Source organism: Cebus imitator, unplaced genomic scaffold, assembly GCF_001604975.1.
Source record: "Cebus imitator isolate Cc_AM_T3 unplaced genomic scaffold, Cebus_imitator-1.0 Scaffold9, whole genome shotgun sequence".
NCBI lineage: Eukaryota > Metazoa > Chordata > Mammalia > Primates > Cebidae > Cebus > Cebus imitator.
Window position 1 is genome coordinate 6,216,547 of NW_016107324.1, and position 27,735 is coordinate 6,244,281.

The 27,735-nt window shown below is 45.8% G+C and overlaps 1 protein-coding gene across 1 annotated transcript; it reads left to right on the forward strand.

Moving 5' to 3' along the window:
* Nucleotides 1-324: 324 nt before the first annotated feature.
* On the forward strand, nucleotides 325-27,735 carry HDC (histidine decarboxylase). Its single transcript, XM_017544937.2, has 12 exons — nucleotides 325-490; nucleotides 1,952-2,124; nucleotides 6,258-6,371; nucleotides 7,249-7,371; nucleotides 9,890-10,024; nucleotides 10,281-10,424; nucleotides 10,871-10,937; nucleotides 11,777-11,939; nucleotides 12,031-12,121; nucleotides 16,220-16,318; nucleotides 26,437-26,538; nucleotides 26,676-27,735. The coding sequence occupies exons 1-12, from the start codon at nucleotides 460-462 to the stop codon at nucleotides 27,420-27,422; spliced, it is 1,989 nt and encodes a 662-aa protein (XP_017400426.1). The 5' UTR covers nucleotides 325-459; the 3' UTR covers nucleotides 27,423-27,735.

The window sequence follows — 27,735 nt, forward strand, 5'->3', positions numbered from 1 at the left end:
ATAATTTGTGCTACTTTTTCTGCATACCCTTGGCCTTATTCTGGGCTATTGAGCTGAGAGATTGTCTGACGCTGGAACTCTATTGTCTGAATCCAGGGGCAGAAAGAACTGAGGGCTCTTTTACTGCATCCACCTGGAGGCTGCCTTGCAGTCTTGGGTTGCTAAGTGCACTGTTTAATTTAGAAGCTCCTTTTATCCTGGCTCTCTTGACCAGCCAAAGTTGTGGTCACTGTTTTCAACAAGGACTGGGGAAAGAAAGGGTGGAATTAATTAAACCTAGAGGAAGGGACTTTGAAGGGCGGAGCTAAGGTCAGAGAACGAACCCTTTAAATAAAGGGCCCACGCTAGCTGCCAGGGAGTGCGCAGGACTGGCAAGAGGGAAGCCGGGCTGCTCCACGCCTTTCGTGCCTTCCACCTCCTGTGTGTGCATCTGTGAGAAGGAGGCAGAGCCCAAGGGAGATGATGGAGCCTGAGGAGTACAGAGAGAGAGGTGAGCGACGGGCATCCCTGGCCCCCTTCCCTGCTGCTACTCCTGCAGGAACAGCTGCTGGTGGGTGGCCCTTAGATTTTGGGGTGACATTTGACAGGAGCATTAGAATTGCCTTCTGCAAGTTGGCACCAGCAATATTTTTTTTTTCTGCGAAAGGAATGTGGGATCAGAGTGTAAAACTTTTCTGAACCACTCTTTCATGCTCCCTCATATACCCACTCTCACATATGTCTACACTACCGTGCCTTGCTTTTCCTCCCCACTTTTTCACAAAATAGAGGATTTGGATCCCTGGGCCATTAAATGCGAAAACGAGAGTGTTCATATTCTGAAATAGAAAAAAATTTCTCAATATTCTGTAATCACTGCAAATCTTTTCTTTCTTAACATGTATTTCTTTATGTGTGAATCTATGAGTAGTGTTCTTTCATTTGGTCATTCATTTCATAAGTATTTAGTAAGTGCCTACTCTGTATGAAGCCAAACCAAGTGGTTATTCAGTTTTCAGGCATGGCTCTCCCTTAGAAGGAAAGTAGGTAATTATTTAAAAGAGAATCTTGAATGTCTTTACTTCTATGATTTTTTTATATCCTCCTCCTCACTAATTAGTGTGCATGAGCTTATTCTGTTGCTTTCCGAAGGCACTGTTAGCTGAGAGCAGGTTCCTGTGGACATTCATCATCTGGTGGAACACAAATACATTTAGCACTGTCCCTGGACCAGTGGAGGGTTAGGTCTAGAGCTCTCAGATCTCTGGTGGGGCCCTGCTGGAGAAGCACCAGGCTTTGAGAGGGCTGGGGGAGAGTAGAAAGATGACAGCATGCTGCGAATCTACCTTCCTCTCATCAGTTTTGTCTAGGGCTGGTTCTGTTCTTAAGAAGTTTGCATAAGCTGATGCAGAGGGCAGAAAATGAGTTCCCTTTCCTCCTAGGTAAAAGCAGCTTAGGAAGTACTAAGGAATAGATATTGAGCAGAGAAAGAGTTATGTACACACACATACACACAGCAAGAGACAGAGGTACCGAAGAGAGACCTGAAAGGATAAATACTTTGCAATAGTTTTGAAGTGTTTGACTTGACTTTTTTTTCTTCCTTATTCATATATTCATAGATGTTCTGTTTCTGAGAAGAAAAGACAGGCAGGAGATACAGTCAAAACTGAAGTAGATTAAGGAAGGGGAAAGGAAATGAAACATTTCACTTTGGTGCTAGAGTTTTTTGCTTTGGAGATTTCCCCTCTTGTTCATGTGCTCGCTCAGAAACTCTGTCCATCATTCATTCACTCCCTCACTCTTTTTTTAAATTCTGAAGATAAGGTTGTGCAGGAGATCAGATCCTTCCCTCAGCCCATGAATCCATCTCCTTCTTTACCAAGTCTCTTGGCCTGGACATGGGAGGGATGGGCACAAATCAGTCAGGTCGTCAGGGGACTTGAGCTTGATTTCTCTGTGTCACTTCTAGGGAGAGAGATGGTGGATTACATCTGCCAGTACCTGAGCACTGTGCGGGAGAGACGTGTGACGCCGGACGTGCAGCCTGGCTACCTGCGAGCCCAGCTGCCTGAGAGTGCTCCTGAGGACCCCGACAACTGGGACAGTATCTTTGGGGACATTGAACGAATCATAATGCCTGGGGTGAGACACAGTGACCACAGGGCGGTTCTGGATTTCAGGGCACAGGAGGATGGGTGGTGGCCTGAAGAAAGACTTGCTTTGGGTCAGCTTGGGATGATAATGCATCCTTCAGCCACTTGGTCACCAACATCCCAGCCCATTTGCTAGGCATGTGGAGGGCAGGACTTTGACTAGCATTAGGTTTCTTTTTTTTGTTTTTGCCCAGTTGTGCCAAGGCATGAGGTTTCTGATGCCAGGGCAGGGCTGGCCAGAATACCTGCATCCCAGAGCACAGTCTGGCAGAATTGTGGAAGTATAATGGGATGGGTAGAGAAGTGGACATTTTGTCTGAGGGGAAAGGACATCTGTGAGTGGTAAGACTGGGGAAAGGAAGCTGAAGGTAGTGCCTGGCCCTGACGGCAGAGCTAGGGACTCTTTATACAATATCTGAGACCACGCCAAAGAGAAAGAAGGAAGCGGGGAATATACCCTGCAAGAACACTCTGGTTACCAGGTTGCGTTGGCCCAGGAAACTGAGTGAGCCTCAGCATCCTTTCCTGTCCCCTCTGAGGTCTGGTGATTGAGCTGCTTTTCAAGAAGAAGAAGAGACTTTCCCTGAATCATTGATACTTTCCATGGCAGAGGAGGGTGCAGCCTGGGATAGTGCTGGTGGGGCCAGGAAGCTGATGGAAGCTGGCTGATGCATGGGGTTGAGCTGGGGCCTGCCTTGATGGGCGGTGATGACACCCCGGCCACCGGCGTTGAGGAACTCTGCCATTGTGCTCATGCTAAAGTGGCATTGACTCCCTTCCTGCGGCGGGGCTCCTTGCCATGTGCCAGCTCTGTGCTGGCCACGTTACATGCTATCTCATTTAATCTTCCCATTGACCCTCTTTTACAGATGAGGAAACTGCTGATACTCAGAGAAGTTAATTGTTTTGCCCAAAGTCACAGAATTAGTACCTGGTAGATCCGGAATTCTAACGTAGGCCAGCCTTACTTCACAGGCTCTGCTGTATCTCCTACCCTCTGTCACCTCTACTGGCGAGTGCCTGAGTGTGCCTGGCTATACCTGGGCCCCTAGCACTGCCTCTCTGGCTGTGCAGCCACACACAAGCCGTGTTCTTCATCTCCCTGCTTAGGGCATTTGTGCTCTGAACCACACATGTTTAGAGGCTCTTCCTGAGTCCAACTTGAGGTTTACCTCCATCATTTCCAAAGAACTTTTGACTTAAATGTGTCAAAAATATACCTAGAGGCAGAAGTGGGAAAATACTCAAACTCAGAAAGTGATGGCAATTTTGATTTTTTTTTTTTTTTTTTTAAAGCAATAGAGACAAGGTCTTGCTATGTTGCCCAAGCTGGTCTCCTACTCCTGGGCTCAAGTGATCCTCCTGCCTCAGCCTTCCAAAGTGTTGGGATTAGAGGCCTGAGCCACTGTGCCTGACCATGAGGGCAATTTCATACAAAGCCACTCATCTCTTTGACCATTCAGCCTATTTCACAAGCATCTTTTGAAAATGTCAATATCAGTAAGGCTAGATCCTGATAAGATTATCTCATGGATTTTATTCTGTAAAATGTAATCTGCTGAGTGGCTAACGGTAATCTGGGAGTGAGACTGAAAGCAACGGTCAGAAGAGGTGGAAATGAGCTGATTCATTTGATTGAAAGGAATTCCAGCAGTTGCTGTGGGTATGGTCAATGAGGTTCATTTCTGGAAAGAGAGGTCTGTTTGTTTTTGATAAGGGCTCTTCTGGCGTATTTTATCTTATTTATCTTACAAGAACAGACAATTGTCTCTTGATAGGGCTAGGAGGTAGAAGCCTTTCTCTGGGGTTTCCAAAATACTGTCACTAAACACAGTGATAATGAGGGTGGAATCTCTTAACTCATCTCTCAGGCCACACCAGCCTCTGAGAGCTGGCCAGAAAGCAGCTGGCCCTTTCCTTACTCATCTTCTCAGTGCCTCACTGAAAGTTACATTAGTTTTTTCCTTCCTGCCACCACCTAGACAATAAGAGAAGAAAATCACTCTTTCTCCTTTAATTCCAACACTGGTTAGACAATCTTCATTTACTTTTCATGAGGGAGAGAGAGCATCCCCAGGGGAAAAGTCAGGACACCACCCTGCTCGGGTGTCTGGGCTTCTGTCTCATTGCAGCCCCTTCTCCCTACGGGATATGTGTGACCACAAGGATATGGCCTCTCTCTGCCAACCGCATTTCTCACCTGTGAAACAGAGATAATGGTAGGCCCTACCCATCAGGGTCCTGTGAAAAGTAAGTAAGAGAAAGCATGGGAAGGAGGATATGTGGTTATTACCGATCATGTCTCTTGCATGGTGAAAATCAGAGGAAGAGGTTTGCTCCTCTGAGTCAAGTCAGGATATGTGATGTGTCTGTCACCCACGTGATTAGTTTACCGTTAACGTTAGAGCTTAACATTTTGCACATTTCTTGCCCACGCCTCCACCCACACAACAACCCTATGAGACAGGATTTAATTTACGATGAGAAACTGAGGTTGAGGGAGGTTTCGGAGAGGCTTCTGGTTTCATGGAGACTGTACTGTAAACACTTTTTGGGACCTCCTTTAAAAAAAAAAGAATGAGACTGGGTACAGTGGCTCACGCCTGTTATCCCAGCACTTTGGGAGGCTGAGGTGGGAAGATCATGAGGTCATGAGTTCAAGACCAGCCTGGCCAATATAGTGAAACCCTGTCTCTACTAAAACTACGAAAAATTAGCTGGACACGGTGGTGCACGCTTGTAATCCCAGCTACTCGGATGTGAGGCAGGAAAATCACTTGAACCCAGGAGGTGGAGGTTACAGTGAGCCAAGATCACGCCACAGCACTCTAGCCCTGGCGACAGTGTGAGACTCCATCTCAAAAAAAAAAAAAAAAAAAAAAAAAAAAAAAAAAAAAAAAAAAAAAAAAAAAAAAAAAAAAAGAAAGAAAAAAGAATCTCAAAAAAAAGAGACTCATACAAACATGGTATGTTGGATCTTAAGTTCATTAGCTTTATGGTAAATCTACACGGTGACACAGCTTGTTAGGGACCAAGGTGGGACTGGAACTTGTATCCTTGGACTTAATTTGTATGCTCCTTGTACTATACACGCTGTCCAGGACAAGGTCCTTGCTCCTGAAGGACTCTTAAGTATTTGTGCCGTTTGTAAAGAACAGGATGATGCCCTAAGATGTTATCAAATGAATCCTCAGTAGAATGAAACATCTAGAATTATCGTGTTCCATCGTTCAGGGAAGGGATTGAAGGGAGATGTGGGAGCAGGGGGAGAGTTTGAGGAGGAAATGAATATTTAGTAGCTTTCTAAGAACTGGCAGGTTTTGGAAGGTCATGTCTTTATGGAGAGTAGCTTTCTATCAGGGGACCCAGCATTGCTCAGAGACATAAATGCAGAAATGAACAGGGCATGCTTGCAGAGCAGTGCGATGAGGAGAGATTAGATAATTCATGAAGCTGATGAACCACCAGTGCTGCTTCAGAGTTCTGATGGGGGCCCCTCCATGCCTGCTCAGCTCCTCCTTATATTCGGTTTCTATTGTGGACTCAAGGCTTAGCCTGGAGGCTGCCCTCCCATATGCTTGGTCTGGGCTCTCCTCTCTACCCTCTCCTCTCCTCACTGCATTCTCAATGTGATGCTTAAGGACAGCCTTGAACCCATTCACCCTGACCCTCTGAGTTGCATGCCCAGAGAGCTCAGTGCTCCATAAAACAAAAGATGACTTTTGCAAGAAATGGATGAAACAAGAATCTGCTTTTCTGGAGCTCACAGTCTGCCCTTCCTTTCATTGAAGGGCAGGAGAGGCATGAAGGGTAAGTGTTGGGGATGAATGTGAATACCACCTAGAATCCCACAACCAGACTACTATAGTGATTTTCCTTTGTCATATACCCTTCTGGGCTTAGCATATATGAAAAGGCTTTACTGATGATCTAGCATAGGACATGAGCCCTGTGAGTGGCAAGAACAACAGTGATTTTCATGGAGTTGTATCACGTATTTCTGCTTAAAAGTGTCGGCCCATCTCTAGAGTGACACTTCCGCTTGCCAGGGATGGTCTCTGGAGAAAGAAAGCCTCCTAGAAATGCCTCCTGGTGCCAACTGTGTGCATGTTCTGCCTCCAGGTGGTACATTGGCAGAGCCCCCATATGCATGCTTACTACCCAGCCCTCACCTCTTGGCCCTCCCTGCTAGGAGACATGCTGGCTGATGCCATCAACTGCTTGGGATTCACCTGGGTGAGTAGCAATGGCTGTAACTGTTGGCAATGGGGAACGTAGCAGGGAGTGGCATCCTAGGACAGAGCAGACATATTTTGTCTTGGTTTCTGAATATGGTTCCACAAGAAGTGTTAACAATGGCTACATTCTTTAAGCTTATGCTTTATTTTAATTTTCTCATCTCATCCTTTAACCCTATGGAATCACAAGTATTGGTCCCATTTTGTAGGTAAGGAAATTGAGGCTTAAGTAATGTATCTCCCCCAGATCACACAACTCACAGAGGCACAGATAAGGTCTGGAGCCAGGTCTAGTTATTGGCACAGTTCGTGACCTTAACTAAGCAATTTGATGCTTGTTGGGTCACCACTTCCCCTGTGCTCTTGTATTTCAGTAGCTGGAGATATGTCCTAAGACTTCCCTTAATAACCCCTTAAGCACCACTCAGCTTTAAACGGTGCCAAAAGCCTTTTAGAACATCTTTTTATGTTAAGCCTGAACTCTTACAGGGTATGTGGGTGGGTGGGTGGGGGTATTCATATCTTTTCTAGGAAAGAGTGTTTTTAATACTAAAACTTCCCACTGGGCATTTGAGGACTTCTCAGCTATGTATTTTAGAGACTTGGGGAACCAAATCCAAGCCAACCATTTCTAAGGCTGTTTCTCCATAGAGTCTTGGAGACTTTGCCTCACTGGGGGCAGCATGAATCCAAAATCCCTCCTATTTTCTCTTTTTGTTTAGAGAGTGGACTGGGAGAGGGCCACAGAGCCTGACATTGACCTTTCTTCAGAAAGGTTCCCACTGACACCATCAGGGGCAGACATGTTTCTGGAGCTCGTGGTGGCATCTCAGTGCCCTCGGGCTGTGCAGTTTGAAGTTCTTTTTCTTTTTCAGGCATCTAGCCCTGCATGCACGGAGCTGGAGATGAACGTCATGGACTGGTTGGCAAAAATGCTGGGACTTCCAGAGCACTTCTTGCACCACCACCCTGGCAGCCAGGGCGGAGGCGTCCTGCAGGTACCTCCATTGGCAAAGCTTCAGCTAGTATGAGGGATAAGTAGTGAAAGATAAGCCAAACCCTAACCTGGCAATTCTCCCGTTCTCCATGGAGTTTCTCCGTGTTACCCACACCATCATCACCACCACCACCATCATCACAGCTTTCCTCTACTCCCACCTCAGCTTCTGCTTCCTTCACATGAACTGCTCCCACCTTCTCCACTCTTCTTCTCTCTTTCCTTTGAAAGAAATTAAAAAGCCAAAACATGACTGAATTTGCAGTATGACTTGATTCAGCTTTCTTAGTCTATAATCTAACAATTCCTTTTTGTTGTCCTATTTTGCGTCTCACAGTAAGAGGGATAAGGAGAAGACAAGGAGAGGACTTCTCTTTCTCTCCCTGCTAGGTTCAGGAGATGCCTTGCAGTGAGAGCAATTAACAATATAAACTGATAAATGGTATCCTCTGACCCTATCTTTTGGATAGCTGTCAAATGATAGTTCTTCAAATATTTTTTTTTTTCAAGAGTAGTGCACGGAGTGGAGCTTTCTAGGTGCCTCCCATGGACCACACATGTTGTTAGGTGCTTTTGCATCTACAAATCCTTGACATTCTTGAGGGCTTGGTTCTGAGACCTTTGAGATTCCTCAGATTCTTGAATTCTACTTTAATGTATGTTTCCTGGTTTTATAATCCATGAGATAGAGATAATAATACTATTTCCTTCCAAGAGTATATGCGAGGATTAGATGAATTCTTCTTTTAAACAGAAATCATGGCTGGGCATGGTGGCTCACACCTATAATGGTGGCTCAGTCACGTGAACTTGAGTTAGTCTCATGACCTCTCTGAGCATCACTCTCCTCATCTTAGTGTGACAAGAATCATAATTATCTCAAAGAGGTGTTGTGAGGAGAAAGTGGAATGCCAGAAAGTATTTTGTAAACTATGAATTGCAATACAGATGGAAGGTGTTGATACTATTATTATTATTTTTAAAAACAGGGCCTTGTTCTATTGCCCAGGCTGGAGTGCAGCGGAGCCACGGCTCACTGTAACCTCCACCTCCTGGGCCCAAGCAATCCTCCCACCTCAGCCTCCCAAGTAGCTGGGACTACAGGTGTGCACCACTACACTTGGCTATTTTTTTTTTTTTTTTTAGAGACAGGGTCTCACTATGTTGTCCAGGCTGGTCTTAAACTCCTAGACTCAAGGGATCCTTCCATAGTGCTGGGATTGCAGGCGCAAGTCACTGCATCCAGCTAAGTATTATTATTATGCTATGTCTTTACATAAATAGCTTTCTTGTTATGGAATAACTACCAGGCACTTAGTATCTGTGAGATCTGGTCCACACCACTCTCCAAGACAGTGTCTTCCAGGTCTTTAAAAAGCTGTAGGTCTAGCAATCATGTTTACTTTCAAGGGGGAAAATAATAATAATAATAATAATAATAATAATAATAATAAAGCTGTAGGTCTCTTGAATATTTCAAGAAGCAAAAATACCAAAGACTGAGTGAATGAATGATGAGGAACCATAAAGTCTCCTGCGAAGTTTCTGAAGTGGCCCTGAAGATTTCCACAATCATGGTCAGAGCAAAATCCTACCCAACACGTTTGGATAATCTATACTCCCATCCTGGCAAGCAGTTAAAGGGATGCTCTCCACTTCATAGACAGAAAAGAGTCTTCTGGAGGGGAAATGTTAGCCCAAGGTCACAAGAGCTATTGGCAAGTAAATGGGCCCAAGTCACCAGCCTCTGGCACAGGCCAGGATCCTCTCTCCCTGGGGAATCAACTCCATTTCCATTTGTGTAATAAGTTGAGAGTTCTTCTTTTAAATATATTTTACATGGGCCGGGCGCGGTGGCTCAAGCCTGTAATCCCAGCACTTTGGGAGGCTGAGGCGGGTGGATCACGAGGTCAAGAGATCGAGACCATCCTGGTCAACATGGTGAAACCCCGTCTCTATTAAAAATACAAAAAATCAGCTGGGCATGGTGGTGCGTGCCTGTAATCCCAGCTACTCAGGAGGCTGAGGCAGGAGAATTGCCTGAACCCAGGAGGCGGAGGTTGCGGTGAGCCGAGATCGCGCCATTGCACTCCAGCCTGGGTAACATGAGTGAAACTCCGTCTCAAAAAAAAAAAAAAAATATATATATATATATATACATATTTTACATGAGGAACAAATATATCCAGGAGGGACAGAACATTGTGTTTTCAGTTTCTGTGGCCTCTCTAATAGAGAGGGTGGTATTAGATGCAAGCTGATTTTAGAAGGCAGAATAGGAATGCAAGCTGGGGAGGGAGATGGGCACCTTGGGCAGGAGCTGTGTATTTCCTTCTGAGAGTAGCTGTGACACACACACACACACACACACACACACACACACACACAAAAAGAGAGAGAGAGAGAAAGAGAGAGAGAGAAAGAGAGAGAGAGAAAGAGAGAGAGAGAAACTATGAAACCTGGGGAAATTTGGCAAGAGAACACAGAAAGGATGCCATGATAATCCTTTTCCCCTGCAGAGCACAGTCAGCGAATCCACCTTGATTGCCCTGCTGGCAGCAAGAAAGAACAAAATCCTGGAAATGAAAATGTCTGAGCCTGATGCTGATGAGTCCTGCCTGAATGCTCAACTCGTGGCCTATGCCTCTGACCAGGTGAGTTGTCCCATGCAGGACAGCCCTTCAGGATGGTGCTTGGCTTCTAGAATCTTGGTCCCTGAGCAATGTTTTTCTAGATGTGAGTACGCTGGGGTTCCAGGCAGCTCAGACCTGGGAGTTTGTCTCCAACAACTGTAGGGAAGACAAGCTTCCAATGATCGTATTTGGTTCCCCAAGTCTTAGGCTTCAGCAGTTCTGGAGAGTGATCGTTCCAGTATGGCTCTTTGCTGACAGGTCTCTGTGGCCCTTCTAGGCTCACTCCTCCGTGGAAAAGGCTGGTTTGATTTCCCTTGTGAAAATGAAATTTCTGCCTGTGGATGACAACTTCTCACTCCGAGGGGAAGCTCTTCAGAAGGCCATTGAGGAAGACAAGCAACGGGGCTTGGTGCCTGTCTTTGTAAGTCAGGTTATATGCCTAAGCTTAGAATGATAGAACTTGGATGTGAGGAAGGAATTTTGGCAGAATTCAGGTAAGTAACATGCTGCATACAAAAGCAGAAAGGCCCTCCCATACAGTATTTTACACATCCTGAGTTGCTATCCATAGGTGTGTTACGGAATAAACTTTGTGGGTTATAACCAGCATTAAAAAGAAATATGGTAAAAAATACTAGAGTGCACACATATAGCCAGTGTATGTATTGTTCCCATACACATGTATACATGTACTAGATTGCTATATAAAATGTGTTTCTTATGAGCCATGGTAAAACACAGTCTGAAATCTACACTGTTCTGGTGGGATGGATGGGAGTAGATCACGTCTCTGGTGAAATCTTTCTCAGGCCAAATGTGTCACATGAGCCTACTCTCCCATGTTAACTTGCCTCCATTTTCCCCTAGGTCTGTGCAACACTAGGGACCACTGGGGTCTGTGCATTTGACTGCCTGTCAGAGCTGGGCCCCATCTGTAAGTATCTGTCCTCTCTGGTAGGAAGATAAGGAATATATTTTTAAAGGTCTCTTAGAGCAAGCATCTGAAACGAGCTCTATGGGATTATTCTTGTTCCTCTTGGTCAATGCAGAGACATGGGAAGAACCACCAAAGGTCATGAAGGGCTTTTCCAGGGATCCCTGGACATTGCCTTTTCCAGTGGTGTGACAGGAGTTCGAGCTGCCCTAGCTTGCCTCCTGTCCTAGGAGGTGACAGGAGGAGAGTCTTTGGTTTTCTCATCCTCTTACTTGTATGTTGAACTCTACTTAATGCAGGTTCTATCCAAAATACAGTGTGAATTAGGCTAGAATAGAAACGCTTTCTATTCTAGCTTCAGAAAAGGAAAAGGGTAAGGCAGGGGAAATCATGGGAAAGATTAAAGGCAGAGAGGAAACCCAAAAGGGACTGTTTAACCCCCAAGCAAGACACCACTAGGAAATAGAGACACCTTCCATCTAACTTTTACGTTAGGTGCACTAACATTGCTCTCTGTGCTGGTGGGAAATTGGTTTCTGTGCCAGGATGTTCTAGGTTGAGGCCAAGAGGGTGCTGGCCCTTTACCCAGTGGAAGAAAAAGGCAAGGGTGAGGCTTCGTAGACTTTCCCATTAGGAGGCAAGGATGCCTCCTTCGGCCCCACTCCTTCAGACTGACTCTCCCTGCTCTCATCTCCACACCTCTCCATGTCTCATTTAGCCAAAGCACATCATCCTTCCCCAGCTATTTTCTTTGCAGCCACCACTCAGCTTGGCTAGGTAAGAGACGCCTTTCCCCGCTTTGTGCCTGCCCTCCAGCCAGGTGATGCTTGCCTCCTCAGGTGCCCGTGAGGGGCTGTGGCTCCACATCGATGCTGCTTATGCTGGCACTGCCTTCCTGTGCCCCGAGTTCCGGGGGTTTCTGAAGGGGATTGAGTATGCCGACTCCTTCACCTTTAATCCTTCCAAGTGGATGATGGTGCACTTTGACTGTACTGGGTTCTGGTGAGTGTAGCAGCCCAGCTCCGAACATGCTGGAAAGCCTTGCCTCTTCTGGAGAGACCTCAGCCATTAATGTCCATTTGGAAACCCACAGGGTCAAGGATAAGTACAAGCTGCAGCAGACGTTTAGTGTGAACCCCATCTACCTCAGGCATGCCAACTCAGGCGTGGCCACCGACTTCATGGTGAGTGGCCAGGGAGGGGCAGCCTAGTGGTCTTGGGTGGCCAGTGGGAACTGTTGGTGTCTGATCCCCCAAACTCCGGATGGTGGCTCCCTTCAAAAGGCAGCACACTGTGAGCTCATCCCATAATATTGCCAGTGCATACCTTGGTTTCCAGTTGCGCTTAAGCATATAGAATGAAACCCAGAAAATGGTTAAAAACCCTAGAAAATGAGGCCAGCCTTTGAGGCAGGGTCCACATTTCCTGAATAATTGTGGCATTTTAAACTTCCCAGAAATGCTCTCCTTACCACAGGTGACCAGTTTCTTCTGCCTCCATCTCGGGTGATCTTTTTTGTTTCCTACCCAGCACAGGGCAGGGTGGAGAATTTCCCTGGTGGGGAAGGAGCCTTCTTGCTGAAATCGCTTTTATCCTTTTGTCCCTGACAGAGGCATTGTGGTAGTGATGTGGTAGAGGTAGTGATGGGCTGCGGGACTTGTGTGAGGGGTTCTGGAAGGCTCCAAGCATTCCTGACTTTCCCAACTGGCTGCACCTCAACCCTCTCTGTCTCTCTCTCGCTCTCTTTTTTTTTTTTTTTTGAGAGGAGTCTTGCTCTGTGGCCCAGGCTGGAGTGCAGTGGCACCATCTTGGCTCACCACAACCTCCACCTTCCAGGTTCAAGTGATTCTCCTGCCTCAGCCTCACTCGTAGTTGGGACTACTGGCGTGAGCCACAGTGCCCAGCAAACCTTAACTCTCTTGATCCTACATCCTCAGCCAGTATTTTGCCTTAGGGAAATGAGTTCTTACAAATTGACTCCACAGTTTGAGGATGAGCCCTTCTTTTACTTGTAGGGGAGACAGGGATGTAAACGAATGTATTACACATAACCTGGCCAACAGTGGCAGCAGAGCAGAATAGGGGCAAGCCTGGTTTGGAATTCTGTTCCAGCAGTGGCCCTTTGGGAAACTAACTGGACCTCTCTGAGCCTTGCTTTCCTTATCTACAAAATGAGAATAGTGGCACTGATTCACAGGATGTTGTGAAGCTTAAATGGGAACACGTGTAGATCACTTAGTACAATAACTGTGTGGCAAGTGCTCAATAAATGGTAGGCATATTTCTGAAAGCTCTTCTTTGAAGCTGCAGAGATTTGTTATGACAAAGTGGTTAAGCCTGTAGGTGCTAAAGCCAGATGGCATATGTTGGAGTCCTGGCTTTCTGTTTTACTAACTTGTGTGACCTTGGGCAAGTGACTTAAACTCTGTGTTCATATTTCCTCCTGTGTAAAATGATGCTGATGACCACAATTCTGGCTTCTTAGGCTTGCTGTGAGGATTATATGAATTAATACACTGAAGTGCTGAGAGCAGTGTCTGATCCCTGTGAGAATTCTTCCTTGTGAAGAGATGGTTTTTTCTTATCTTCTTGGACAATTGAAGTGTCTTTCCCTTTTAGTCTTAAAATAATAGCTTCGTCATCACGTAATTATACTGGCTATTCTCCCTTGGACAAGCCCACACCCTCTTTAGATTTTTGAAGCTTTTTTATTAGAATTGCAGCAGTAAGTCTGGTGGCTTACTGGTGGTGAGAGAAGACCCTTTAGAAGTAAAATTTAAAAATTCTAGAACAGCCCAACGGAGTCAGATATCTTTAGGGATAACTGTAGGTTTGGTTTCTGAGCGTGAATTGATGCCTATTCTCCTATGAGTGTATTTGGGCCATCATAACCAAAGAGCATTATGTTCACCCTTGCTCTTTCGAATTTCATGTTACCCTTTGAATTCATTTACCACAGTGCCTCGGGATCTTCCTGGGGTTCATTCCCAGGAGTTTGATGATTTTACAGTGCTCTCTCTCTTCCACATAACTCATAAAAATGTTACAGTACTCAAAATGCACATTGTCAATAAAAATTAAAAAAGAAAAAAAATAAAAATGTTACAGTAAACTCTTGCCAGCTCTGCTCTGGGAAACCTTACTATTTTTTACCTCTCCACTCAGAAGGCTCTGCTTTTCACTTATCCTTCCCCAACCTTTAATCCTATGCATTTGATTTTCAAGTCCATGAAGAAACTCCTAGAAAAGTGAAGCTGCTATCTTTGTCATGATCCTGAGGGTCCTCACACCTACTCTCACCTGGGCGCAATGTTTTTCCCACCCAGGTGGCTGCAGCTTTGAACAGAAGCTCAGTTCTGTTCTGAGATGAGCCAGAAATAGGGCAGCATCCCAGGAGAGAAGACTTCGGTGCTTACTCCCTGGGGTCCTGGAATCACCTAAAATCAGGGCTAGATTCTCTGACAGCAGAGTAGCTCCCTCCTTTCCCCCTCCCACTGGACAGAGAGGACCAGTGGAGGGAGCATTACCTTGGCCTTGGCAGGGGAGCCCTGCAAAACCTTAAAAGGACACAGAGGAGGCTGGATATGCCTCAAGTTAAAGAAGAGCACTGTCAGCTTTATACATCCAGATTTACTGATCCAACAGAAAACGTTGGTTAGAACCACTCTGCTGATTTAGCATGGATCAGTTTTAGATTAGTGACAAGAAAAGGAGCAAATGGGAATAAGAAAGATTATGAAGAAATCAAAATAAAATCACCTATGCCTATCCTGGTTTATTTGCTGGTCAAATAAAGTAGCTATATATATCAAATAATAATATATATGAAGTAATATATATTATTATTTATATATAATATCTATGAAATAAATTGGCTATAACCATTTGGAAACCAGAGCCTTTTAAGAGATTATCTCTATCATCTGTTCATTATTCTCTTGGAGTGTCCATTGGCCAAGACGTAGAGTTGACGCTCTTCCTGTTACAGCAATTTTGTTCCATTTTCAGATTTTGATGCCCTCTGCTGGCACAAACGCCCCCAAGCTGGTCCTCAGCACAACAGAATTTTGCTTGGAAATCACAGGCTTAGTACTTTTATGCTGGGGAAACGTTGTCCATTAACAAAGAGATGATGTCCCAACTGTGCCTGGCTCAGGAAACTGGGGTGAAGGGTGAAGGTGAGGACATTCATGAGGATTTGATAATCTTGTGCATAGGCACATAAATACTCAATGGGACAAACTTTTATTTTTAGTCAACAGACATTGTGGTACAAGCTTTCTGACATCTGAGGGAGACATCATTAGAAACCATGTGACTCATTAAAATAACTGCAAATGTTTTCCAAACCCTTTGCTCTATTTTCAGATCTGAGAAATCAGTCTGAAATTGATTTGAAAATTTTCAGATTTATGGTGACTACAACCTTGAACTTTAAGCTCTGTTGAATTTGGCCACCAGGAACAAAGGGTCAATATTCATCTAATAGAGGCAGAAATTTGAGTGCTCTTTTGAAATCTGAAAGCTGGAGTGATGCCTCTCAGATCACAGGAAGCTCACAGGAAAATTGACGAGGCAGTGTGAGGTTAAATAGGGATCATCTTGGCTCTTGATAGAAATGCTGCTGTGATTTGTAGCTCACATTTTAAAATCATTTGAATAGCCAACACCTACTGACAACTTCTTCTGAGGCTCTTGGTGTTCTTTGTCCTCTCACCGTTTCCCCAGAAGGTGCAATTTGTTCTCTATGTCACGGACTGATGAGCCAGTGGGGTGGCACTACCCAAGGTCACACAGCTAGTAAGTGATGGAGCTGGAGGTGAAACCGAGGTCTGCGGGGCTCCAGTGTCTGTGCTCTAACCACTATACTTTACATTTCGGGGGAAATCAAAATAGAACTTTATTTTCTGCTATTCAAGGAATATAGATTCATTTAGGGAAAAACTTGTATTGCCCTTATGTTGAATTCCTGGGCTGGGATGAAATGTTTAAAGCGGCATTTTAAAGCAAAGTTCGCTTCTCATTGGTTCAGGGTAATGGATTTGATTTCCACTTGTCTGGCTTTCAGACAAGCGACTATTGGCCACCTTCATCAGTGATTTGGTCACATGATGGGGCAGCTCTTGGGAAGCTTGGCTAATTCCTTAGCAACAGCTTCCGGAGTCATGGTGACACTGTCCATCCCTAGAGGGCTGGGCAGGCAATGGATAATGCCCAGAAATGCCCAAGGGAGTGGGGCGCCCTTGTCTCTAACCATAAGCACTGTGTTCCTTTGTTTTTAGCACTGGCAGATCCCGCTGAGCCGACGGTTTCGCTCTATTAAACTCTGGTTCGTGATTCGGTCCTTCGGGGTGAAGAATCTTCAAGCACATGTCAGACATGTATGTAGCATGCCACTGTGGGGGCCGAGCCTGTGTTCCTCTGTTTTCTCATGGTGAGGAAGGCTGGTTTCTGCTTTGCCGATCTGCCCAGGAGACTTGTGGTATCTGGCTCAGGTGTCTGGGCCTGTTCCTCAGCTCCTGGGACTTGATTCTCTTTGTTAGCAGGAGGAGCACTTTGCACAAATGCCCCGAGGGCTGCCTGATGCCTGTCCTCTTGCTGTCATGGAGCACTGGGGAGGGATGGCCCCAGAGTCTGGCTTGTAGAGAGAGAAAGAGAAAGTAAATAAGGGGAAGTGTGTGTGGCCAGGGTAGGATCATATCTGCTTTGGAATTACCTTAATGGTCACAGCTGGCTGAATTTTTTAGCACTATTATGATTATGCTTGAAACAAAGCTTTCCTGGCTTGGACTGGTAGACTTACTGTAATATTGGGGTTCAGGGGTTCAGGGTGTCCTCAGCTCCCCTGAGAGGATGTTTCTCTAGGTTCTTGGTCTCCTGCCCTCTCAAGAATGAGAGAGGGGAGCACGTGCAGTTCGCAGTAAATGCCGGACTCAAAAGTGTTTGTAGAAAGTGATTTATTTAGAGAGAGAAAGAGAAACTGGAGAAGGAGAGAGAAAGAGCTAACTCTCACACTGAGTGAGAGAATCCAGAAAGATGGAATCCAGGAGAGGAAAGCAGCTTCCACACTGAGTGGAAGGGAATAGAGAGAGATGGAGTTTAGGAGGGGAAGACAGGCTTCCACGAGAGTGTGGAAGGGGACCCTGGAGGGGAAATCCAGGAGAGAAAAACAGCTTCCATGAAAGTGTTTGTGGAAGATGACCCAAACATGGAGTGGAAGGGATGTGGAAGAAGGGGACTTTTAAGCTGGGAGGAACCCCCACCTTCTCTAAGACCCCCAGCCAATGAAAGGAGTTTCTTAGACCTTCCGCTGGAGTGATTAAATTTTAGTTTCTTCCCGCGCTCGCAAAATTCAAACATAAACCGTTAAATCTCCCAGATGGAGAGAGATGGGAGGGGGCCATGGTGCTGGGAAATTCTTGCCCTTAAAACTACTCTCCCTCATGGACCCAGGAAAAGAACACATTCCCTCATTATCCACCTCTGAACAGAAAAGCCCAACTTCTATTGGAATTACAGACGTCCATCCTCTTTAACTACTTCCTGCTGAAATGGGGCATAGATGGGGACCTGCTGTTGAAGTTTCCTCCAGAGGGGAGACTTTCAGGGTGCAAGCTGATCTAGAGGTCCATGATAGAGCCCAAGAGCCAAGGACATCTGGTGTTCCAGCAGTAGAATTATTTGTGACATTATAGTTCTATAAGAAACGAATGTGACAAGGTGGTTAAAGATGAGAGGCCCATAGGTCAACAAATATAGAATGGTTATAAATGAGCCTAGGAGAGAATACAGCCAGGACAGTTAGTTGCTAAACAAGCTTTACAATACTGTTTCTGGAAGATTTTTAGTCCTGTGTTTGATTCCTGAGTTCTATGTTCAAAACAAAACTTAACTGGTTTACAAAGTAGTAGCAGTTTTTCTAAAGACAAATTCCCTACCCACTATGAAAAGGATACTCAGAGTTTGAGAGATTGCAAAGTTGAGGGTTATAGTCCTGTTAATGCCAGGATAGAAAGTAGACTTATGACTGGTTACTTCCCAGAGGATCTTGTTGGAAAAGCATACGCAGATCTTCTAATGGCTCACAGGGATATGAAGGGTTGTCTCCTGGAACTTCAGGCTGCGGAGTGGAGGGTCTATGGCTTTCTTCAGGAGGTGTCCAAGGCTTCAGCTGAGTGTGATGAATCCATGAGTCAATTCCCACCACTTTAACTGCCACTGGGGTAGACAGAATAACCAAAAATGGTCCTTCCCAAGATGGGCCTAGAGAGGGAGAATCTGAGGGGAGAGATTTAACAAGCACCATGTCTCCAGGACAGGAGAGAAATACTGAGAAGGCTGTGTCAGCATCCAGGAGAAGATTGACTTCCTGGACTTCTGTGGTCAGCTTTACCTGGGGCTCTGTGAGGGTGATGGTTCGTGCTGGCACTTACTCCAGGCACCCTCAGTCCTGCCATTGGGTCACTGGTCAGACACCTAAGGCCCTGGGAGCCTTCATCCTCTGGGACAGTGTGCTTTCCAGTGATTCCCTTGGCACAGCGGGCATGGAGGAGATGGTGGTTCATTCCTCTGGGGACAATGTCTTACAAAATGTCCCTTCAGACTGCACTGATAACAAGTTCTGCCAGACTGGCAGCTAACCCAAGCTTTTCCCTCATTTGAGCCCCTGAGGTCTGCTTGCCCAAAAGCCATGATTAAGGCAGCAGCCTTTCTCTGATCTCTCCTGTTCCTTTCAGCCTGTTCCTTCTGGTCTCTCTTATAAAACACCAAGGTTGCCTGGTTTAGTAATGATTCTAGACTCTGTTCAGGCCCCAAAGCCAGTTTCTGGAGCTTCCTTCTGATATCTGCTGCTGACTGAGTAACAGACTCATCCATTAGTATTAACTGACCCTCTATGGAGTCTGCTGACAGGGGTGTATACTTCCTTAAAGCTTCTCACAATTGCTCAAGGAAAGCTGCTGGGTTTTCTTCCCTTCCCTTTGGGGGCTAGGTTTTCCACTCGGCGGGGAGTATTGCGCCACGGTGTTTGGCAGAGAAAAATAGGCTGCTTCTTCCTTAAAGACTGTGTGTCAAATTGGTCCCAATTTTTCAGTATACATTTTAATGGGGACTTGGGAATAGAAGCACCCAGCTGAAATTGAACACCAAGGATGCCCACAACCCCAGTTAAAGAAATTATAGCCTCGTTGATCTGAGGCGTCCACTGGGTAAAATGGGTACTGAAATGAAATGTCTTTCAGTCAGTACCCTGAAATTTCGTGTGCCCCAGATGTGTGATCCATCTTATCAGAGGGCCTCCCATCTACTGGATTCCAATCACAACCTACCAGCGTCATGGGACCATTCACACTGACTGCCTGCATGACCTCCAGTGACTACCATAGAGGTGTGGAATGAGAGGAGCTACTGGGTTGTCACGTACCAACGAGCCCTGACCAGGCCAGTGAGGCTCAGGAGATGGGTACCAATATTTCCCAGCAAAAGTCCAATTTACACAAGCCAGATTATAAAACTGCCCCAGAATGGTAAACTGCTAAGGAGGGGCCATTAGAGCACACAGTTCAAAGAAGTCAGGCCAGGCATGGCTGAGGCTGGAACAATACCCTCAGGACTCGGGCCTCCTCTCCCCTAAGCCATCTTCCATTGTAGGTTCTGAGACCTGCCATTGACTATTTGGGCCCTAGAAGTGGTTTAACTATGATCTTCTAGATGGAAAAGTTCTGCTAGTGAGAGCCAATCCTAAGCAAGACAAATTATATACCAAATACAAAGTCCCGTAGCCTTCCTCTTCTGAATTTTTCCAAAAGATTTCTCTAACTCAGGACTGACTCCACTAGAAATTAGAACCAGCAAACTTGCAGTTGCAGGCCCTATACCTCGACCAACTGGGCAAACTGGCCACTTGTGTTAAGGGCAGGCAGAAAGCTTTCTTAAGCCGTATTTTGAATGAGAATGCTGCACCCTGAGGTGGTGTGGCCCGCCTAAAAGCTGGGCGGGGCTGACGGCCATCAGCCGCTTCCTTTCCCTCAGCCGCACTGGCAGAGGAAAAAAGCCACTTGCCGAGTCGGTTTTAAAGCCGCGTTCGCAGCCACTGCTGGGCCTGCCCTGAGTTCCCCACCCCTGCGGCTTTTGGTTGCCATGTTGACCCCATCAGAACCGCTCCCCAAGCTGCTGCCAACACAGGGACCCTTGGCTGGCAGGCGAGCAACCTGGGGAACCTTTTTACACTGCTGCCTGGGACTGGAGAAGGCAGAAGAAGGCCTTCCAGAACCCTGCGCCAGGCTGCGGCACTCCCTGGTCCCCTATAGGCTGCAGTTGTACCTCGCCCCTCCCCACTGGTTTTCTTCCGCCGACCTCCGTGATCTGGGTTCTGACCCCGGGGCTGGGCTGTTCCTTGATGGCAAGGAGTAAAAGGCCCTGGGGATAGTGCTCCCCTGCTCTGCCCCACAGGCTCCCTCAGGTTTTGGTTCCAGAGATAATATCTGAAGGATAGAGAAGGAGTCGGAAAGCGGAGAGAAAGCTTGGAGGTAAAAAAACTTCACTTTTAATTCTGGCTGGGCTGCGCCGCTTAAGGGCTGGGCCGTGTCTCTGAGGCCCGCCTCAGGTGTTTTTAAAGAGATAGGACAGAATGGGGACGATTTTCCTCATGATTTTAAAGTCTTCTTCTCTGGCTGTACCCCCTTTCCTGGCTTACCCTCTTCTGGCTGGCTCGCCAAAATGTAATATTGGGGTTCAGGGTGACTTCAGCTCCCCTGAGAGGATGTTTCTCTAGGTTCTTGGTCTCCTGCCCTCTCAAGAATGAGAGAGGGGAGCCTGGTGCAGTAAATGCTGGACTCAAAGTGTTTGTAGAAAGTGATTTATTTAGAGAGAAACAGCAGAAGGAGAGAGAAACAGCTAACTCTCACGCTGAGTGAGAGAATCCAGAAAGATGGAATCCAGGAGAGGAAAGCAGCTTCCACACTGAGTGGAAGGGAATAGAGAGAGATGGAGTTTAGGAGGGGAAGACAGGCTTCCATGAGAGTGTGGAGGGGGACTCCAGAGGGGAAATCCAGGAGAGAGAAAAACAGTTTCCATGAGGGTGTTTGTGAAAGGGGACTCAAACATGGAGTCCGCAGGGGTGTGGAAGAAGGGGGCTTTTAACCTGGAAGGAACCCCCACCTTCTCCAAGACCCCTGGCCAATGAAAGGAGTTTCTTAGAACTTCCGCTGGAGTGATTGACTTTTAGTTTCTTCCCGGGCTCGCAAATTCAAACATAAACCGTTAAATCTCCCGGATGGAGAGGGATGGGAGGCGGGCATGGCGCTGGGAAATTCTTGCCCTTAAAACTACTCCCCCTTGTGGACCCAGGAAAAGAACACATTCCCTCAGTACTAAGTCTGGAACAAACCTCCCTGCATTGACAGGCTTTTATGGAAGGCCAATTTGGTTTACTTTATTTCTATTCAATTCAGCAAATACAAAAGTATTGTGCTTTGAAAGGGACACAGGTAAATGAGACAGGCAAAGCCTCTCTCCTGTGCTCTTCATGGAAGAGGTGGGACTTATAAGAACTCTGACTGCTGGAATTTTTCTCCCATTTCTGCAAGAGCCCCTGATAAAAGCGGTGGTAGAAAATGAAGACACTGTCCTTTCTGCCTATGTGTGTCTTTGTCCTTCCACCTTTCCTCTAGGGAATTCCTTCTTGGTCAGACAAACACAAACCAAAATGAAGTGGTGGAAGCAGTAACTATGACTTTTTAAAATTTTATTTTTAAAACTTAATTATTCTGGCTGGGCGTGGTGGCTCATGCTTGTAATCCCAGCACTTTGGGAGGCCGAGGTAGGCGGATCATGAGGTCAAGAGATCGAGACCATCCTGGCCAACATGGTGAAACCCCAACTCTACTAAAAATACAAAAAAAAAATTAGCCAAGTGTAGTGGTGTGTGCCTGTAGTCCCAGCTACTCGGGAGGCTGAGGCAGGAGAATTGCTTGAAACCGGAAAACGGAAGTTGCAGTGAGCTAGGATTGTGTCACTGCACTCCAGCCTGGAGATAGAATGAGATTCTGTCTCAAAAATTTTTTAAAAAATTATTCTTATGTAATAATTTTGTATATATTTATGGGGTATGTGTGAGGTTTTGATACAGGCATACAACGTGCAATGATCAAATTAGGGTTATTGGGTATCCACCACTCAAGAGTTCATCATTTCTTTATGTTAGAAACATTCCAGTTCTGTTCTTTTAGTTATTTTGAAATGTACAGCAAATTATAGTTAACTGTAGTTGCCCTGTTGTGCCACCTAACTAACAAATCTATTTAACTGTATTTTTGCACCCGTTAACTATCACCTCTTTATCCCCCATTCCCAGCTACCCTTCCCAGCCTCTGCCAGCCATCATTCTACTGTGTGTCTCCACGAGCTCAGTTTGCTTACTTTTTAGCTCCCCTGTTTTAGTGAGAACATGTGAAATTTGTCCTTCTCTGCCTGGCTTTAGTTTGCTTAACGTAATGTTCTCCAGTTTTACATGACTGGTTTTAATGTTGGTAATTTTACCTTTGTAATCACCACTGGTTGTTTGCCAAGGAGCAGCTGCCGCCAACAATATGGAGGAACTTTAGGCACTTTGTGCTATTTCTAGAAACTCAGACTCAACACTGGAAGGTTGCGGGTGGGGAATGGTTGGTGCAGGTTACAAGTAATTAGGAACATTTTTTGCTTACAATTTAGGACTGGATATTCAATGTGCAGCTCCTGATCAACCTCCCTTAGCACTTCTGTTTGCGAGTTAAACCCCTGAATTCCTATTAGCAACCCCACTGCCTACCAGATGAGGCCCACACTCCTAGGCCTGGCTTTCAAGGACTTGATGGTCAGCTCCTACTTTAGCTTGGGCTTTTCATCCATCCATCCAGACCCCATGCTCAGTCCATCTCTGCACCTTTACCTGTGTCCTTCACCCGAATTGCCCTCTCCTTTCCAAATGTTGTGAATGGATTGAATTCTGCTTCCGCCAGGAGCTTTTCTGCCTATTCCATCTGTTCTGGTTTCTGCTTCATTAGCATTCCTATGATCACCTACTCAAACACATTTGCAAAACTGAGCTCAAAGTTCTTCCAGTGTCCCACAATAGAAGAAGTAGAATTGAAATAAAGTTGTTTGATATGAGTTAATTTTATCTCTTGCAACTTGATTATGATGATAATTATTAACACTTGCCTAATTCCTTAAATACAAAAATAAATGATAGTTCTTCATTAGGTTCTTAGCACAGTGTTTGGGGTGATCACTCTAATCTGGCAATGCTCAGAGGGAATAATTGCTGTGCTTGAGGGAAGAAGGCCTGGGACTTTCCCTCAAGCCCCCCAATTCCAAATTCTTCATAGTTCTGGGCTGCTTTCTACTACGCTGAGCCTACTGTGCTGAGATCTTCGAAAGTTATATAAAATCAAATTTCGTATTTCTCTATTACAGAGAAGTGCTTTAAAGAATGATTTTTAGTTCTACCCTTTACTATTTGGTGACCTTGTCTGCCTTATTTATTTATTTATTTTTGAGACGAGGCCTCACTTTGTTGCCCAGGCTGAAGTACAGTGGTGCCGTTAGAGCTCACTGCAGCCTTGACCTCCCCAGGCTCAGGTGAGCCTCCCACCTCAGCCTCCTGAGTAGCTGGGACTATAGGCGCACACCATCATGCCCAGCTAATTTTTTGTATTTTTTGTAGAGACGGGGTTTTGTCATGTTGCCCAGGCTGGTCTCAAGCTCCTGGGCTCAAGCAATCTGCCTATCTTGTCCTCCAAAGTGCTAGGATTACATACAGGCATGAGCCACCACCCCTGGCCATGCTGTCTTAATTTATAAAAACAAGAAAAGGATACTGCCTCTCTCAAAGGTTTATAGGGAGGATTAAATGAGATAATACACATGCAGCCCTTAGCATAGGGTCTACCTACTACTCAGTTAAGTACTCAATGAGTACTTCTTCTTCCCCTCCCTCATCATCTCCTTCATCTAAGGATAGTAAGTTGTCATTATCATCCTCCTCCTCCTCTCCTATCATCTACCATAGGGATTGGTATATATTTCCTATAAGAAGCCAGATAGTAAATATTTTTGGCTTTGTGGGCCATACTCTGTTGTAACAACCTCTGTACTACAAAAGCTATCATAGTCAATATATAAACAAATGGGAATGCTGTGTTCCAAAAAACTTTACAAACACAGGAGGGCACTATATTTGGCCATGGCTGCACTGTCCCTGCCCTTGACATAGAAGCACTAGCAGCAGCTCTGCTTTCATGACCTGTAAAGTTGGGCTTTGGAGGTGGCAGTGCAGCCTGTGCTCTGTGTTCTCTCTCCTGACCTCTGCTTTTGTTGTTGCAAACAGCATGTGTTGTAGGAGGGATAAAAGCACAGTGGGAGGAGATCCACCTGCTGTCACTTGTACCTTGGGGAAGTTACTTTCCTTTGGTTCCTTCTGAAAAATGAAAAGTTTGAGCTGGGCACAATGGGCACAATGGCATGTGTCTGTAGTCCCGGCTACTGGGTAGGCTGAGGTGGGAAGCTCAATTGAGCCCAGGAGTTCTGGGCTGTGGTGTGCTATGCCGATCGAGTGCCCGTACTAAGTTTGGAATCAATATGCTGACCTCCCAGGAGCGAGGGACCACCAGGTTGCCTAAGGAGGGGTGAAGTGGCTCAGGTTAGAAATGGAGCAGGTCAAAATTCCTGTGCTGTTTGAAACTGAGCACACAGGCGAGAAAGAGGCTCTGAGAGAGATTTGTAGAAACTCATTTCATTATGATCAAAAGACAGGATCAGGGTCAGGCATGGTGGCTCCTGTCAGTAATCCCAGCACTTTGTGAGGCCTAGGAAGAAGAATTGCTTAAGCCTTGGAGTTTGATACCAGGCTGAGCAACCTAGTGAGATCCCCGGCTTTACAAAATAACGAAAAACTTTAGCTGGGCATGGTGGTGCATGCCTGTAGTCCTAGCTACTCAGGAGGTGAAGGTGGGAGGATTGCTTGAACACAGGAGTTCAAGGCTGTAGTGAGCTTTGATTGTGCAACAGGCCACTGTACTCTAGCCTGTGTGACAGAGCAAGACCCTATCTCTCTTAAAAGATAGGATCAGCCAACTCCCTTGCCCTCTCTTGAAATAGAGTAGCAAGTATGAGAATTAGTTGATAGAATTACTTCGTGAATATTTTACTGAGATCTTCCAGATGCTTGGAGAAATTTTTTAAAATAAGAGAAAAGGCAAGTCCTGACCTTATTTAGTTAATAATCCTAGGTTGAAAACAAAAAGGATAAAACCCCAGGACATTTTAAAAGATGATATGAACTTCAGTGAAAGATTCATATAATACAAAGCCTTTAACATTTTAAACTTGTGACAAAATATACATACCATAAAATGTATCATTTTATTCATTTTCAAGTGTACAATTTAGTGGCATTAAGTATACTCACAATGTTATGTGACCATCACCATTATTTCCAGAACTTTTTCATCATCCCGAGCAGAAACTCTGTATTCATTAACCAGGTACAAAACTTTCCATGGTGGGTAGGGACAAAATGTAAAAATATGTTCTCTCTTTTTTTAACATTTATTTATTATACTTTAAGTTCTGGAGTACATGTGCAGATCATGCAGGTTTGTTACATAGGTATACATGTGCCATGGTGGTGGTTTGTTGCATCCACCACCCCGTCATCTACATTAGGTATTACTCCTAATGCTATACCCAATACCCCCACCCCCTGCTATTACCCCCTCAGCCCCCTACCCTGCAGGCCCCAGTGTGTGATGTTCCCCTCCCTGTGTCTGTGTGTTCTCATTGTTCAACACCCATTTATGAGTGAGAACATGTGATGTTTGGTTTTCTGTTCTTGTGTCAGTTTGCTGAGAATGATGGTTTCCAGCTTCATCCATGTCCCTGCAAAGGACATGAATGGAATATTGGAAACGGGATGAAAAGGGCATTGGGGATGCAGGCTGAGAAGAGGTTTGAGAGGCAAGTGAAACATGTAGGCTTAGGATGGGGCAGGGCTGCCACTAGCTTGGATGGCATCTTTATGTGCACTAGAAGCAGGCGTCTCTTCCATTGGGCAGATGCAGCTCGCATGAGGCACCTGGCAGAGAATGCAGAGCATTGGCTGGGTTTTGTGCCTCATTTGCCCACTTGGCCAATCAAGTAGCTGTGAAACCAGGAGATGAAGCCAGGTTGCCTGGACTGCAAAGCACATGCCTTCTGGGTTCCAGGGCTGAGTTGAAAGAAGGCGCTGAGATGAATTCTTGAGGTGGATCCGGTGTGACAGGAAATGGAGCCACTGGAGATTTTCCAGCTTGGAATATGAGCAAAATCAAATGGAGATGACAGTGAGGCAGACGCCACTTAGGTCTCTGTGATGGAAAGATGTCACTGGTTTAAAACCACCTAGCAGTCTGAAAGTTTATGCATAGTTATTCCCTTGCCTGATTGTTAACATCAGTTCTCTTTATATTTGCCATTCCAGGGTACTGAAATGGCTAAATATTTTGAATCTCTGGTCAGAAACGACCCTTCCTTTGAAATTCCTGCCAAGAGACACCTTGGCCTGGTGGCTTTTCGTCTAAAGGTAATGCCGTCTTCCATGCCCCTCTGTGCATGATGCTATGTGGTGCTCCAGAGCCTCTTGGAAACACAAATGCTGGGCTCTGGGGATGCTGACAGGGGGTGTGATGGAGACTTCGCATCTCTTTATCTTTCAAACAGGGTCCTAATTGTCTCACAGAAAATGTGTTAAAGGAAATAGCTAAAGCTGGCCGTCTCTTCCTCATCCCGGCCACTATCCAGGACAAGTTAATCATCCGTTTCACTGTGACCTCCCAGTTTACCACTAGGGATGACATACTGAGAGACTGGAATCTCATTCGAGATGCTGCCACTCTCATCCTGAGTCAGCACTGTACTTCCCAACCCAGCCCTCGGGTTGGGAACCTCATCCCCCAAATCAGGAGCGCCAGAGCCTTGGCCAGTGGAACGTCCCTTCAGTCTGTCAATGGGGCAGGAGATGATCCAGTGCAGGCCAGGAAGATCATCAAGCAGCCTCAGCGCATGGGAGCTGGTCCCATGAGAAGGGAAAACGGCCACTATCATGAAACCGTGCTGGACCCAGTTGATGACTGCTTTTCGGAAGAGGCCCCGGATGCCACCAAGCACAAGCTGTCCTCCTTCCTGTTCAGTTACTTGTCTGTGCAGACTAAGAAGAAGACGGTGCGCTCCCTCAGTTGCAACAGCGTGCCAGTGAGTGCTCAGAAGCCACTACCCACAGACGGATCTGTGAAGAATGGGGGCTCCTCCAGGGTCAGAATCTTTTCCAGGTTTCCAGAAGAGATGATGATGCTGAAGAAAAGTGCCTTCAAAAAGCTCATCAAGTTCTACAGTGTCCCCAGCTTTCCCGAATGCAGCTCTCAATGTGGGCTCCAGCTGCCCTGCTGCCCTCTGCAGGCCATGGTGTAGACCCAGGCTCTTCAGCCAGAGTCTGAGGATATACTTCAGGGACTCTGTGAACCCATCACTATTGTATGCTGACTTTGTGTGCTTATGTGTACATGTATTTTTCTTGGGGGCGAGTTCATAATTTGGTCATGAACCAAATTCTCATAGGGGTTCATGACCCACAGTAGAATACAAATGAAGAGTTTAAGCCAGCATGATCCAGATGGGTTCAGCAGGCTGGTCAGAGAGAAAGGGCTGAGGATAGACAGGCAGCTTCTATCGTTCAGCTTGTGACATGAAATATAACATAGAAATAAATTACGCTTGTCCCTGA

Coding starts and splice junctions, on each gene's coding strand:
- HDC (XM_017544937.2), top strand. CDS start 460: ATGATGGAGCCTGAGGAGTACAGAGAGAGAG. Junction 11,940..12,030: donor TTTGACTGTACTGGGTTCTG/GTGAGTGTAGCA, acceptor GGAAACCCACAG/GGTCAAGGATAAGTACAAGC. Junction 16,319..26,436: donor TTCAAGCACATGTCAGACAT/GTATGTAGCATG, acceptor TTGCCATTCCAG/GGTACTGAAATGGCTAAATA.